Below are 15,591 nucleotides of genomic sequence, written 5' to 3'. Positions count from 1 at the left end.
ACTATTTAAAGGCTCTATTAAAAACGAAACAAGTTCAAATTACACAACAAGAACAGTATTTAGACGTTTTCTTGAATTTTAAAGGTGCCAGTTACTAACAACATAATTAGTTTGTTTTTAATTCGTCCATCGGAGATTTTTGTATTCCTGCCAACAAACCACGTGGTATTCCCTCAAAAGGAATAACGGATGATGTCATCGTTAAAATACTGCAGTAAGCCGTCTGCAGTAATATGCGACCGCTTCAGCATGTTAGAAACGCTGCGTTGACAGGAGTCTGCACAATATAAGGAAAAATAAATGCAAAAAATAAATGCAATTAGCAATCAATGTTCGCCAAGCAAAGCATACGTTAAGATATAACTTGTTTAGTCCCACTCCAACGTGAGGTCATTGACACATGTAACAGTGAGTTTGGTGTGGAAATGCATATCAGTGAAATACAAGTTTTGCTTTTCACAAGTCATTGGAAGTTGAAAAAATGTACTGATTTTACAGTCATTAAAGATGTTTTGATCACCAAATAAACTGGCATACATTTAAAAAGAAACATGCATACTCGATTGCATACACAATGCAAGTGCTAATTAAGTTACTGCAATTAAAAAAACATCCTTATCACATATGCATGTCTCCTTTATTAACCCACAGTTTAAGATCCATATTCTCTGTGCTTGTCCAAGCAAATTCTTGGTCTACGTTCATCAAGTACAGTTATCCACATAAAAGCTTAGAAGCTTAGTATTAGACTTTGTGCTTGCAGGGAGGTGATAATGTTGCAATGACCAACATAGGGAAGAAGAGATGGGCCACCCCATTCAGCATTCGTACATGTGTATATTTATATTATGCTGTAACTTGTTAGGTATAGAATCCTAACAAAAATAACTTTCTCACAATTTATGCCAATATTTCTCAGCAACAGCACCCTGAGGTTTTCATTCTGGTCATTAAATCAAGCTTACACTTATTGATGCCAGAAGGAAAGACTTCAAAAGCCATCATCTGTGGACTGAGAAGTGGGATGAAGAGTGAGAACCAACACTAAGAACTGCTGCTCTATGCTGTCATAACCCTCAGTCAAGACAAACTTATATAGTATGTGCTGCTTAAATGCTACCCCCATTCTTTGTCTACTAAACATTCATCATGTATTTCCTTAACATATTCCAGTAGTGAAAGGAAATCATACTACCAAAACGATTTTACTTCTGAAAATTTCTGATTGTGTTACTTTGGCCAATCATCAAGTATCATTTTAAGTGCCAGTTCCCGATAAGTGGTGCATTGTTAACACAGATCAGGGCAAATTAAATGACCCCAAGGCGCAGAAAAACAATAAAAAAAAAAACAAACAAAAAAAGTATAAACATAATGAAATAAAGCAGAGCTTGTTCCAAAGGCAAAGCTTCTCCAACCACAAAATATCTTAGTTTCCAAACTGAGTGCAACCTACTGATCATGCCAGACGTTGTCCATGTGCAGTGCAAATGTCAGAGTATAGAGTTGACCAGTTCATGCAAGGAGATTGTCCTTCAATCAACCAAAACCTGGTTGCTGTTGCTTATCTGTCAAAATTGCTCAGATGTCTTTAAAAAAAAGCAATCACATATCAGTAATGTTCACCAAATTCTTCCTCACATTAAACACCAGCTTTGAAACAGATTTTCTCAGACGTAAGTAGGATTCCAGGTTTTTGATAAGTCACAGCTGCAACTAAGAAATGCAGGTTCACATACATGGAATCACTGAAAATAAAAAGGGAAACTGCTTTGCGAAACAGCAAAGACTGTTTCAGGTAAACAGAAAAGATGGTGGAAAAAGTGGCTTGTAACTGCAGGAATATGACCATACAACGTCAATTACAGTACTGCAAACAAAAGGACAGTTTTGTGAATTTGTTCTGTTTGCAGACAGAAACTGCCCCAACTAGAAGGCACTGTATACTAAAGAAAGTTTATGAGGTTTTCGTCACATTATACAGGTCCATTCCCATAACATTGGTCTAACCATGTGAGAATAAATGAGGTCTGCTGTCAAAGGTGCTAAGACTGAAGGGTGTAAACATCCTGATGTTGCAATTCACTTCGATAATGACCAAAATTGAGAAGAAGTTGGTGAAAAGTGAGCAAGCAGTTAAATAATCATGGTCAATAGTACTGGAGACAGCCAGCACTGAGCAGAGGAAGTGGCAGCCAGATTTTCATATGAAGATAGTGCTCTGTGTCCACAGCAGTAAAGTTTAAGCCTCAGGATTCTGATTAGTAAAGCTTCAGTACATTGCCCTGTGATCCCCAAAAAACACACTAAGATGAACTGAGTTTGACTCAGGTTGGTCAAAGAGGTCTACAAGTACAATATGACAGCATTGGTGTAGCACAATAAAAAAAGAAATATTACATTTTGTTAAGTGCAGAAAAGCTCATATATATATATATATATACACACACACACACACATATATATATATATATATATTACACCCCTATAGAAGTGACAGTGTGATTTTTGTCAATCGATTCCGAAATGATTTAAATACATAACAGCATGATTACTTAATTATGACTATGGACAATGGGAAAGAATGTAAAGTACTAAATCAACTGGCAATTGTGCGTGTTAAATAAATTTTAGCAACAAATATCTCTTTTTAAGACAATACTATATTAACCATTTATTTTAAATTTAAACTTGTTTGAAGGCCGCATAATATTCTCCAAATTACATTTCTGAAATGGTTTGTAAGAAAGAAAAAAATAGTGCATGAGTGGGTGAGTCTGTGATGCAAACATGAAACAAAAGCATGAATGTGAAGACAAGCCTGTTCTTGAAGGAGCTGACTTGCCAAACAGTTGGCATGAATTCACACCTCCATCACTGAAATCAGACACGTCCACTCTTAAATACCCGAACCGACACCATTCCAAAAACAAGGAGGGGAAAGTTAAAAAAAAAAATAATACAGGTGACATTTTCCCACCTGTTAAGCCTGTCTAGAAACATTCCAATTAAAATGGAGCTCAGACCTAGACCAGAAGAAATACTCAGAGAGGGACAACACTTGCACATGCCTCACTTTCAGGACTGGCACTTCATTTGTCTACATTTTACCTATCATTGATTGCTTGAGATGCCTAATTCCCACGGTGAGTCACTTGTCTGTGTCCCGTAAACACCCTGTGCATGTTTTTATGTGGTCTGTGAGCCATGGGCATCTCCGTCAGGACCAAGAGCAGCCGGTCGGCCCTGTGCTAAAACGCTAGCAGAGACCATTGGCAGATGAGTGGTTTCACTCACTAAGTTCTCATATTCACTACTGTCCTCATCTTCATCATCCTCGTCATCTTCATCATCTTCCTGTCCTGCAGCTTGTCTGTCTAATGAGTCAGAGCTTGATCCATCACCACTGCCAAGGTATGAACTGCTGGGAGTTGCGACAGGATTTAAGCTGGCACCCAGACCCAAACCGAGCCCTAGGCCCATTCCCAGTGGGCCAGGGGTAGGGTGTCCCGGAGAACCCACAGCTTGGGGCCGGGGCAGGAGAGCAGCACTAGTAGGTGGGGAAGAAGAGGAGAGCAAAGAGTCATCCTGGGACAGGAGATCAGCATAAGGTGGTGGGTTAGGTGAGGTACTGGGCCGCTCCGGGGCCGAGGGTGTCTGGAAAGTTATCCTGGACAGAGGGGAAACCTCAGAAGGACCTCTGTCCTCTTCTGGATTGGAATGGGAGTCTGCATTTTGGGCCTCACTGAGCTCTGTGGACAGCAAAAGAAGACATAACTTTAAAAAGTATAACATAAAAATCTGTAGAAATTATGTTTCATCAGTTCAATGATCAAATATTTCAAAAGTCCTGAGGGAAAGGGATCAGCTAAGAGAAACTGAAATGCCACACAATCATAACAACAACTATCCTAAATCAGGGTTTCCCACAGACTGCCAGCTTATATCTACAGTATCTACTGAAAATATTTGAAAGAATAAATTGCTATAAGGGTGCTACTTAAAAACTTTGGTTCAGTTCACAGGCGGCACTCATAAATAAACTTGAAAATCCCTAAGAAAGGAGAAAATACATTTCCTCTGTGCACTTCTGTTTCTCCTATGCATTCACTCTGCTACAATTTTGATAAAGGGGCAACATATTATGGAATTGCTGTATTGGCCAAACATTCAGCTATCAGCCTTTTCTTCCTCTATTGTTATTATTGTCCATTAAGAAAAACATAATCTGTTGATCTCTAAATTACAAGAGAGATGTAACATGAGAACATTATCCCCTCTGTGATGCTCAGCAGACAGGAAGGGTAGAACAAGAGGAGACTATCCTTGATTTTATGGTTCACAAAAGGTTGTTGCCTTAGGTAAAAAAAACAATCAAGACAAAAAAGACATACTGATCCAAACGTACTAAACAGAAATTAAAACACAATCCCTGATTAGGCAGCTGCCACAGAAAAAATGAAGGTATGGGAATCCTTAACTTCTTGATAAAGTATACATTAGAAATTACATGTTGTGATTCAAGTTTATAGAATCATAACAAGTACGTACTCCTTTCCTCTTCTGCTGTCCTGCGTTTCCTGAGAGCAATTTGTTGTTTGACTTTGTTTACATCCTCTTGAATTTTCTCCTTCCTCCGTTCACTTTGTTCTACCTCTCCACACACAGCCTGAAAAACAGGCAAACAAGTGAAAAACACTTTAAGATCTTAAGTGAAGGCACAATTTCACATTATCTTAAAACTGGACCAGCTATCCTTTACTCACCTGCACTTTATCTTGTAGCGCACTGTAGACTTGGAATATTGTTCTGATATCCTTCATCACACCATCTTTGTCAAAGAATTCCGCCCTGTAAGTAGATAATGTATATATCCATTACACTATTGAGGACCTGACTGAGGCTCCACCCAGTTTATTCATCCAAATTACAAAAGCAGACAATGGGATGTGTTCCCTTTCAAAGCAAAGTCAAACATACTTCAATCATACATAAATATGAGGCAAATAAGCTAGAGAGAATAAAGAGATCTAGTCAGAAACCGGAGAGTCAGGTCGAACTAAACTTCCTTCAGTCCAGATGGCACAGAGATAGAATTCAGCCATTCTACGACAGAAGTGGGTCTAGTTTAGAAACAAAGGCAGGGGTGGAGAGGAAGTTACAAATGTTATGCCCTCAAGGTCATGTTTTAGCATGTATGTGAAAACCATTCTTGCAGACAAAAATGGCAGGGGCATCATTGCAGAGGCTTTAAACAAGGAACAGAAAATGTACCCATGCTCTTTGATGACCTGGGTGTAGCTGAGTGAGGTGTTGGGCACTGAGGACATTTTGTATTCCTGCTGGCTGGTGTTGCCGAGGTTTGGAATTGAGAGGGTGATCCTCTGGTTGTACCTACTGAATGAAAATGACAGGTAGCCTTGTTATATTCATTCCCAGGAAAATTTACATTATACCCATACTATAATATTTCATACAATTCTGTGCACGAGTCATTGAAAGATTTAGTCAAATTCATTGTAGTGACAAAATGACCATAATATTCCTCCTCACAGCTAAAAGTTACTGTGACAATAACTTATTAATATCCATTCAAAACAACATGTAAAACCATGGATGCACTAGTGAAACTTTTAGTGGTTAGTAAGGAAACATTTAAAATCTTTAACAATCACTGCATAAACTCACTAGGGCCCCTTTATGTAAGGTAACAATTCTGGAAAATGAATGTGTGGAACGTATGGCACACAACAATTTATTTAAATGACACTGACAAAGAAATTGTATTTACTTTAGCATCAGTCATGGAACTATCTTAACTAAATCTATATAATTAAACTTTTGCTGGTTGAGACATTAATCAGACACGGGGATCCTGTGTACAAAACTCAGATAGTAGTAAACAATAAAAACCTTTTGATCAGATATTAGTTTGATATTGATGTGTACTTGCTCATGTTGGTCAACACATTATCATTAACATGTATTATTACCTGCGGTTGGGTCTAAACAGCACATATTCCAATGCGTGTGTGGAATTGTTGGCGGTGGAGATGAAGCTGAAAAGAAGGAAGACAAGATCGGGCACACCAAGCAGCTGAGTCAGCTGTTTGTGGATGATCTGTTCCCTGAACGACATTTGCTGCTGGGTGTTTCTTCGAAACCGGTACCAACCAATGACAGCCTACATAATCAAAGAAACAAAGCAAAAAAAAGTGCATTCACTTCAGTAAGCATTCCCTAATCAGGACTTCTGTGAGGCTAAACTCATGTCATTAGTTTTCAAACCTAAAATTAAAATTTATGTGTTCTCTTAGGGTTTACTTTTTTGCATAATGTTGGACTAAAGGCAACAGAAGGGCATCACTGAAATTATAAAAGGCATTTGCCACAACAATGGGAAAAAAAAAGATTAATTCACTTACTTTCCGCCTGTCTTTAAGAATGCTGTTAAGGCTTTCTTCATTGATTTTGCCTGCGTAGTCATAAAAGCTGATGACATGGAGAGAAAACACAATGACTTTAACATCTCTCATCATGTTCCTCCTCTGCCTAAACATGGTTCCATTATCCAGTCTTAACAGATGTGGTCATCCACGTCAAATTAATGCAGGGTGTTATAACTGAATTCAAGTTAAGTGATGCACAATTAAATTGTCAACACATTTACAGTTACACAAAATACACCCAAAGCTACTCTACTCAAAGGCACATTTTCATTGAGGGAAAAGACATCAATTACAAGACCACCTCATAAAACATTACTGCTGGTTACACCAGTGACTTGCTTAACATTAGTGACATGTTAAAGCTGTCTGCCCTACAGTTGGTTTGGTACGTCATATCATCTACATTAAAATGTGATCGTAACAGTGGATGTTCCAGAATGAAGAAAGTTTCTTACCTAAACAACTGTGCGCAAGGATCATGGTGATGGATTTCTGTTGGGAAAAAATTATTACTGAACATTACACATGAAACTATTTAAATAATCCAAATGAAAAAAGAAATTAATTTATGTTGAACTAGTCAACATAAAGTATTAGTTTACAGCCACAACACAGATATTGGAGGCCTTGCACATCAGGAATACAGGTGTTTTATATCACAGGTGAGAAAATGTTCCGGCACCCCGCGACAGTGGGGTGCCGGAACCTGTCTCAGCTGACTGGGGGCGTGAGAAAGGGGGCACTCCGGGTGCAACAGCAGTGCACCGCAGAGCCACATATTGACAAACACTCATGTACACTAACACCGACGAGCATTTTGAAGCCGGAAAATTTGACTTAAGTCCATTTTTTGGAGGTGGGAGGAAGCCGGAGAACCCGGAGAGAACCCACGCAGACACAGGTAGAACGTGCAAACTCAGCACAGAGCAGGACATGAACCAGGAACTGCCTTGTTGTGCAGTGATAGCACGACCCACTGTGCCACCGTGCTGCTCTGTTCTAGGGTCAAGGCTCAGAAATGTTGGAACAAACACGACTTACTTAATGCCATCAAAATGTGATGAAACTTAATCCCTTCAAAAAATGATGAACGGCTGGACTATAGATAAGCAATGGCCTTATCACCACCAGGTTATAATAATTTGCATTTATTTAAAAAAGATGCAAAAAGACTAGATAGTTCTGTTGACCACAGACCATCCAACTGGCCTCAGTAGAGAAAGCACACTTGCCATTAATGTAATTGATGTTTCTATGAAATAGATATTCCTGAGAGCCTTCATGTATAGTAAAGCTTAAAATATAACACAATTTTGGTTTGCTCTTTTTCTGGCCTTACCTACTACCTGGAGCAACTCTGCACTGTTGATTTGCGTGTCACTGATGCTGATCGTCTCTTCTTGCCTTACTTCTCCTAATAGGAAGCCCTCCTGTTCAAATACATTGTGAAAAAAATTGTGGTTATGGCATTAAATAATGATGCTAAACTATGTTTCTAGCAAACTTCTGATTACAGTCTCTTCACACTTAAACTATTTAAAGTACTTTGAAAATTCTTGGGCTTGAGACTGTTAGTAAAATGAAGCATACATTTTGAAAATTCCTCTGAGGAGGAATGACACTTTTAATGTGTGAAAAAGTTACTGGCTAAAAACGTTTTACGGCTTTAATAAGGATTAATTTACAAATCAAAAAACACTTAACTGCAGCTCTATAGTAATGTAAACAGCCAAAGGGTTGGACAAATGTCAATGTGGAGCTACTGAACATGACTGATTGCATACAGAACAGTAAACTGCCCCACATAACACAAATAACAAGAAAACGTAGCTTTCTGAAATTACATTATGCTTAATTCTTTGAACAAATATCAATGACAAATGACGGCACTAGCAAAATATTGTGTTCCATCACTCTTAGTATGTCTGGAATGAAGGCGAACTAGTAATAGAAACTAACCACCTGTCCAGATCAACTTCACAAGTCTTCTCACGGGGAAGTGACATGTAAACATCGCTGGCTTTAGCTTAGTTAATGCATGTCTAAAAAGAATATTTTTTAACCAATTGCTTATAAGAAATACATCTTCATAGCACTCCAGCCTAAATGTCTCATAAAAATAATAGTATATGACGCATATTTTGTTGTTAGACGGTAAATTAAATCACAACAAACTGTAGGGCTAGCAGGCTATTACAGCAATGCGTAAAGGAGAAAACCGGTATTAATATTGACATTTACTTCAAGAAATTTCAAGTTAGCGTCATATTTTAATGACAGACTGTTCTTGCATTAAATTACATGTTGAGGTTACTGTCGATACTAGCAGGTCCGAAAAACGAAAATCACTTGACTTTGTTACTTAGCTAATAGGCTAAGTTGCTAACTGCTGAGTATTTCCTGGAAGCCAAACTTTTCCAATAGTCTTTCCAAATTGATAAAAATTTGTGTTAATGTGTAAGTCGGTCTGCAGCTATATGTGTAGATAAATTCTTCATATCTGAGTTGTAACAACATATAATATTATCCTTATTTACTACTCATGGCTTCACATTACTGTGGCTTCACAACCTTATTTCCTTATTTGTGCCAGTAAATAGACGGAACCAATACTAGCTAGCCAGCAAGATGATGACACTGGGAAACAACACAAACTAATGGCGTTGATGAATTCAGACACCAATTACCGAACTAAGCACATGTCGACAACCACTGCGTAATGGTCTGTCAATACGATTTCAAATACTCACATGATCTGAGTTACTGTTCGCGCTGTGATAACATATAGAGCTAAAAGTATAACCTGAAATGGATGCCGCCATGATGGAAACATCCCTATCAATCCCGGTGCCCCCTGCGGTCGCGAGCACGTTCCTAAAATGCGGCGCCTTGTGGGAGTTGTAGGCGGTGACTCGACGAGCGCCTCCAATCCGGTATGGAGGTGGCTACACCAGAGCCCTGTAGCGGTGGAAATAACTCACTCACAGACGAGAATAACGACTCAGATACCGATTTCGCTCCTTCAGACCTCGGAACGAAGGAATAGTAAGTGCTGTGCTCTATTGGCTCTGATGCCAACGCGAAGCTATGACGATGACAGGAGGCGAACTCTCCGTGTTTTATTTAGCACGTTGTTTCTGTCAGGTTGGGTTCATTCAGTTTGTCAGGTACCTGGTTGGAGAACTGTGTAACTTTCGTAGAGGTATGTTAAGTAAAGATTTAGTCAGTAACTGTTCTTTCCTGCAGCTGGGAAGATGTATACCAGAAAGAACTTGAGACGTTTAAAGACATCGGGGATGTCGGAGAGATATGGTAATAATAAGACAAATATGACTTATTGATGTCATAATTCCAAATTCCAGATGACTTATTTAATGCAGTATTTTCTTGGCTCCATACTAAAGACTGTGTGTTTCCGTATTCTTCTCAAGGTTTGGTGAGGAAAGCATGAGTCGTGTGCTGCGATGGATGGAAAAGGCTGACATTCCAGAAGATGCTGCGATTCTTGACATCGGCACTGGAAATGCAGCCTTTTTAGTTGAACTGGTACATTTATCGTTTTTGTTTCATGGGTACATTTGAGTCGTTCAATTGACTGATAAATGATGACAGAGGTCTCGATCTGTATGATGACGTACTCCACTAGGGGTCATGTGACGAATCCCGTTTGTGATGTAGCTGATCTGAACATTTGATGCAGTTTGTTGTCATTTCCACTCTGTTTTTCTGTGACAGGGTGACCTGTTGTTTTTCCATACATTTTAGGATTATCTCCTCTGTCTGTCCTCAAAAAAGTAACAATTTGAGATAAATTAAGAGCTAAATTCATTAAAATAGTCAAATGTTTCTATGCACTATTTTGATATTAAATTAATTTAATTTAAACTTTTACATGATCTGAGGTCACAATTTGATCTAATAAGCAACAAAAATAATAAAAATTGTACATTAACATTAATTCATATCTTAAATTTAAAAAACAATAAGGAATAAATGTATCTCCGCAGTGGGATTGGCACAATTGTTTTGGTCAGGTAATCTACCATAGTTGTCTCCCTTATAAATGTCACCCTCTGAAGCTGAAACAGAAAAAGAAACTAGGAAAATCTTCCTGGGAGTTTCAGGAATTTATGTCTCTTTTCTCTGTAGGATGCATTTATTTTGACGTTTACACTACATGCATTCCTATTTGTTTTCATAGCATGTATTGATTTACTGTATATGTATTATTTTCATTCACAAATATAGTTGCCGTGGCATTAATGCGTACAGAATGCACCAGTTCAGTGAACCAATATGTTTCCATGTGGTGAAGATACACTGACTCATTCATATATTTTTGTTAAGTAGTGGTATCCTTACTACTAGCTTATCCATAGTAAAGTATTTATTACTGTTATCAGTCTGTAAAAAGCACATTATTTGAATTTCACAGTATTTGAAGCAAAATTAAGTAGACAGAAATCATTGAAAATTATTAAATGTCCACTTCACTGATAAACTCTGTACCTAACTACTAAACTAACAAATAAAAACCCTTTGTGAGCTGTGTCCGCACTTATTTTGCTTGCTTATTTTGCTTTGTAAGAAGATGTCTAAATGTAATATCTATCTCTGTATCTATCGAAGCCCATCGCTCTCCCTGGAGCATAGGCTGTCGACAACAGTCTGCCAGAGTGCTCTGTCCTGTGCCACTCTTTCTAAATGTAATGCACCTGATAATGTCTTCATTCTGGTGTGATGAGTCATATTTTAACCTGTGTACTGATGCTCAAGAGCACTGTCCTCATAATTCAGATGTAAAATTCATCCCAGAATGCTTCTCTACTACTGTATGTGTGATAGGATTCTGTATGCTAATAAGTATAAGATAATACACTAACACACACATCAGGAAAAAAAGTCAAGATTTGAGCAGTATTCTCTTTTGGGTTTTTGCTTGGTCGCTCACCAGTTTGGAACTCCTTTGAGGATAACGGGGTGCATATCCAGATCAAACTGGTTGGCAGAAGACTCTGCGACTGGCCTGTTGTGGGAAGCAGTCAGAGATGAATAGATTAGCATTAATGCAGCACACTGCAAAAAACTTGCAGACAACAAAGGTCTGTTTTCTGGAGAAAAACAAAGACAAAGCTGTGCCTTATTAACACAGACCCTTCAGGCAGGCAGTGTATACAATATTGTGAAACATGGTTACTTATTTCAGTCATTTTTTAAAATGAAAGTCTACTTCTAAATAAAACACAACGAACAGAGTTTTGCTTCATTTATTTGTTGCCCAAGAGTGAGCTATAAATTTCTGACTTTTTGATATACTGTATTTCATTTTAAAATTACTTGCATATGTGTTTGTTTCTAGGCTAAACATGGATACAGGAATCTGACTGGTATAGATTATTCTCCGGCGTCTATAGAATTGGCCAGAAATGTTCTCAAGATGGAGGAGCTGACAGATATCATTGTAAAGGTGAGTTTGTTTCTATTTTTCCTTGAATCTCTCGTATTGTTGTATAGGTAACATGCACTGGCATTATGATTCATTTGCACCATTCACAGGAGCCATATTGTGTCCATGATTGTTGGAACCAAATGTGAAATGTAAATTGTTCCGCACATACTCCCCTTCATTTTGAAATGTCAGTGTACAATAAAGCTTTCAGGATACTGCATACCGATCTGTGTCTTGGAGTGTTAGAGGGAAAGTGGTTTTGACCATGACACTAGGATAGGAATAAGGCATGGAAACTGATGGAACTCTGCCTAATATTCAGATACAACATTCGTAAAACTCAACAAACCGGCAAAATGTAACACATGTGCAGACACGTACTGTACATGAAAAAAAAAGTAGTTGTAAATGTTGGCTGTGGCTCAAAGAATGTGATGAATGGGTTTTCCTAATATAGTTGCATATACAGTATATGTGCCACACACCTCTGATGTGGTGTGTGTGCTCTGCTTGGGCAGTAAGCCTTCCGCTGAAGTCAATATTGACCTTAGCTGGAGAGAGTGACAGTACAGTGTTTGTGTGAGAGAGACGTATGATAGGATTCTGTAAATTCTTTCAGTAACACAAAGAACAAAATCATGTGACCTGATTAGAGTCTGAGGGAATTTGAAGAGTTTCAGCTCTCCCTAAAAATCCTTCTTTGTCAGGTGTCTTCCCTTACAGATCATTGGTGTTAAATCTGTCTCCAGCCCAGGTTTCATGTACATAACTCACCGTCTACTGCTACTTCGACTTCACACATTCCTTCAACATCTCAGAGGTCTTTTCTAGTTTTCAGTCAGTTACAATAATCACCATACATTTGTCTCTCAAGTGAACTATTTTTGATCTTCTTTCGTAAATCACCCATTTCATGACCTGTTGTTTTTGAATATGTAGATCTTGAGTTTTCCGCAGAGATCTGGTGTTCTGCCCTGCGTTCAAATACTGTAAATGGCTCTATTCATTAGTAGTATAGAAAGTAAGCCACCTCTGCAGAATTTACTGCCTTCATGCCAGGAGTTGCAATGTAGATTTAATGTCTAACCTGTGAGGTATAACTCGATTTGTTTTAGTTGCGGCTGACACATTTCTTCTGTTCCAAAAAACTACTTTACCCCACATTTAAAGAGCCAGACAATCCATTTTATGTTAGATGAAAAATTTCCTGTTGTTTTCTATGTTTCAGGAGATGGATTTCTTAAACTATCAGGAGGAACTAAAGTGTTTTGATGTCTGCATTGACAAAGGAACATTTGATGCAATAAGCTTGAACCCAGACAACACCAAAAAGAGCAAAACACTGTACATTGAATCTTTGAAAGATGCTCTCAAGGACAAAGGATTCTTTTCTATCACTTCCTGTAACTGGACCAAAGAGCAACTTTTAGAAAAATTCAGTGATGGTAAGTGGGAAACACTCAAATTAACTGAATGTGCAGTATGAATTGGGTTTTATTCACAAACAAAATGCCAGATATCACCAGTGTGGCGCATATACTGCCATTTTAAGAAGTATATTCAGCTACACGGCAGCAGCTGCGAAGCACTTGATTACTGTAAATCAAATGCAACCTAGCCATGTCATTTCATAGTATTATACTGTAGGTTGGTGAAGGGACATTTAGCTGTGTCATAGCATCAAGATAATGTTGGTGTAATATTTAACATGATTAAATAAAATCATTGGGATAATAAGATACACTTTGATGATATAAAGGTAGAAGAGTTGGTTCTAAAAGGAGAAGTAATTTCGTGGAAGTCATTGACTAGAAATTCAATGTGAAAGAACACTAAACATCAAAATGGGGCATTGCAAAAAACTTATTTCAGCATCTCCAGCAGACAAGTAGACCATATATTTTCAGTCATATTGCTATTGCATAAATATTTTTATCACAGAAACACCTTGATCATATTACTTGATAACATTATTTATCCACCATAGTGTCTGCCATCTACAGTTTTTGCACATTTTTTTCTGTGCTGGATTGGTTGGTAAATAAATAAAGCTTTCAGAAATATTTAAAAAGTTTAGCTGTGAACTTTAAAAACAGCTTGTTTTTAAAGTTTCTATGATTTTCTATGTTTCTATGAAACTTGGATGTAAATCACTTTAAAGCACTTTGAAGCCACATAGAAAGACAACCACCCAAACACACTCACACCTATGGTCAATTTAGAGTCACCAGTTGACCTAAGTTGCATGCATTTGGAGGTGAGAGGAGGCCAGAGAACCCAAGCAAACTCTGCACAGAAAGGCCCCAGGTGGAGGTGAACCAAGGAACTCCTTGCTGTGGGGCAACAGCGCTACCCACCAAACCACCACTGTACCCCAGGCAACAACTCTTAAATTTAAAATTTGGTCAGGCTTCCAGTAGTTGTCACTGGTCTCAGTGTAGTCACTATTAGAAACCTGCAGGGGGCCAGAGAGCTTCCAGCTCTCATTCACAGCCTGTCTTGCCAGCCCCACATATGGTGGATGGATTGTTCTTTTGACTTGCAGTGTTTTTCCTCACCCCGTGTAGTGATATTTGGCATGAAAAGATTCTTGGCCCTTTAGTTTAATGCAAAATGTTGGTGCTGTAGTAATTTGCGTGATACATTATGCTTAACCTGTGCATTTTCTTTGTGTTGCCTCACAGGATTTGAGTTTGTACAGGAGTTGCCTACACGAAGTTTCCAATTTGGAGGGAAGACGGGAAACACTGTGACAACACTAATCTTCAAGAGAGTGATTTGATTTAGGTGACCCAGATGATTTTTTTTTCACAAGAATTACGAATCATATATATACTATGTGGCCTTGTGAAGTCTCTTGAAACAAGTGAATGACTGTATTGTTACATCATAACTAGATATACAACAGCTTTTTAAGATTGCTCTTTTCAGTTTTACTTTTTACCCCCACTCAACATGTATTCAGTAGTAATTCAAGAAGATTGAAAAAATAAAAAGATTTTCCTTTGTCCCAAACATTTTATTCACTATTGCAGACACCATCTGATAGACCACTAGTCATGTAAAGGGTCCTCACCTATATTACCTATACCTATATATATTACCTATGTCCTTTATTACCTATATCTTGTATGTTATTTAAAAAAATGGCCTGTTGCTAATTGGCTTCACTGGAAACCAGGAGAACTTGGTGATTGAGAATGTCTGACATAACAAACAGAGGCCATGACCTTGTGCGGAAGGAAAGCCTATTTGCAATTTCCTTCCTCAATGGCATCATTAATAACTGTCAAACTCTGGATACTAATTGCAAGTTTGGGCCAGTGGTTCAATGGGAGCCCTGGATGATGAGGCATGCTGTTGAGTAAACATATGCAGGCTTTACAAGAATTACTGCCTGGAATTTTACAAGGCTCTGGATATCCTGGCTGGAGATGCATATTATGCTCACATTTGCAACTCTCACGGAGCTTTCCCATGAAGTGAAACCACCTCCAGTGAGCTTGAATGAATATACTGTCATCTCATTTTAAATCGTTGGGCAGCTGATCTCTTCTGAGGGTTTTTATTGCGTCAAAATTAGATTCAAATATGTAGTGAAATGTTCTTATACTCTGTAGCCTACTCCTATTCGTTGCGTAGGCACTGTTACTAAGAAACGCCACACACCACATCTTGTTATGAGTGTTTGGT

The 15,591-nt window shown here is 38.2% G+C and overlaps 2 protein-coding genes across 3 annotated transcripts; one reads left to right on the top strand and one right to left on the bottom strand.

The window, feature by feature from the left end:
- Window positions 1-337: 337 nt before the first annotated feature.
- Window positions 338-9,342, bottom strand: abraxas2 (abraxas 2, BRISC complex subunit). 2 transcript variants are annotated; one of them, XM_068328102.1, is made up of 9 exons: window positions 9,200-9,342; window positions 7,789-7,879; window positions 6,905-6,941; window positions 6,426-6,492; window positions 5,994-6,184; window positions 5,275-5,394; window positions 4,767-4,851; window positions 4,552-4,669; window positions 338-3,752 (listed from the first exon to the last, which is right to left on the bottom strand). In XM_068328102.1, exons 1-9 carry the CDS (start codon window positions 9,269-9,271, stop codon window positions 3,190-3,192), a joined length of 1,344 nt encoding a protein of 447 aa, XP_068184203.1. In that variant the 5' UTR covers window positions 9,272-9,342; the 3' UTR covers window positions 338-3,189. The 2 variants fall into 2 exon arrangements, with proteins under 2 accessions (XP_068184203.1, XP_068184202.1); XM_068328101.1 differs by having other exon boundaries at window positions 5,275-5,397; window positions 9,200-9,338.
- Window positions 9,343-9,366: 24 nt separating this feature from the next.
- On the top strand, window positions 9,367-14,907 carry eef1akmt2 (EEF1A lysine methyltransferase 2). The gene is made up of 6 exons (XM_068328103.1): window positions 9,367-9,494; window positions 9,696-9,761; window positions 9,881-9,995; window positions 11,809-11,916; window positions 13,127-13,343; window positions 14,583-14,907. The coding sequence occupies exons 1-6, from the start codon at window positions 9,385-9,387 to the stop codon at window positions 14,678-14,680; spliced, it is 714 nt and encodes a 237-aa protein (XP_068184204.1). The 5' UTR covers window positions 9,367-9,384; the 3' UTR covers window positions 14,681-14,907.
- Window positions 14,908-15,591: the final 684 nt, after the last annotated feature.

Source organism: Antennarius striatus, chromosome 11 (assembly GCF_040054535.1).
Source record: "Antennarius striatus isolate MH-2024 chromosome 11, ASM4005453v1, whole genome shotgun sequence".
In the NCBI taxonomy this organism is placed as follows: domain Eukaryota; kingdom Metazoa; phylum Chordata; class Actinopteri; order Lophiiformes; family Antennariidae; genus Antennarius; species Antennarius striatus.
This window is presented reverse-complemented; position numbering and strand designations above follow the sequence as displayed.

Coding starts and splice junctions, on each gene's coding strand:
- abraxas2 (XM_068328101.1), bottom strand. CDS start 9,271: ATGGCGGCATCCATTTCAGGTTATACTTTTAGCTCTATATGTTATCAC. Junction 6,493..6,904: donor CCTTGCGCACAGTTGTTTAG/GTAAGAAACTTT, acceptor CCATGTCATCAG/CTTTTATGACTACGCAGGCA. Junction 3,753..4,551: donor GACAGCAGAAGAGGAAAGGA/GTACGTACTTGT, acceptor TGCTGTCCACAG/AGCTCAGTGAGGCCCAAAAT.
- eef1akmt2 (XM_068328103.1), top strand. CDS start 9,385: ATGGAGGTGGCTACACCAGAGCCCTGTAGCGGTGGAAATAACTCACTC. Junction 11,917..13,126: donor TGACAGATATCATTGTAAAG/GTGAGTTTGTTT, acceptor TCTATGTTTCAG/GAGATGGATTTCTTAAACTA. Junction 13,344..14,582: donor TTTAGAAAAATTCAGTGATG/GTAAGTGGGAAA, acceptor GTTGCCTCACAG/GATTTGAGTTTGTACAGGAG.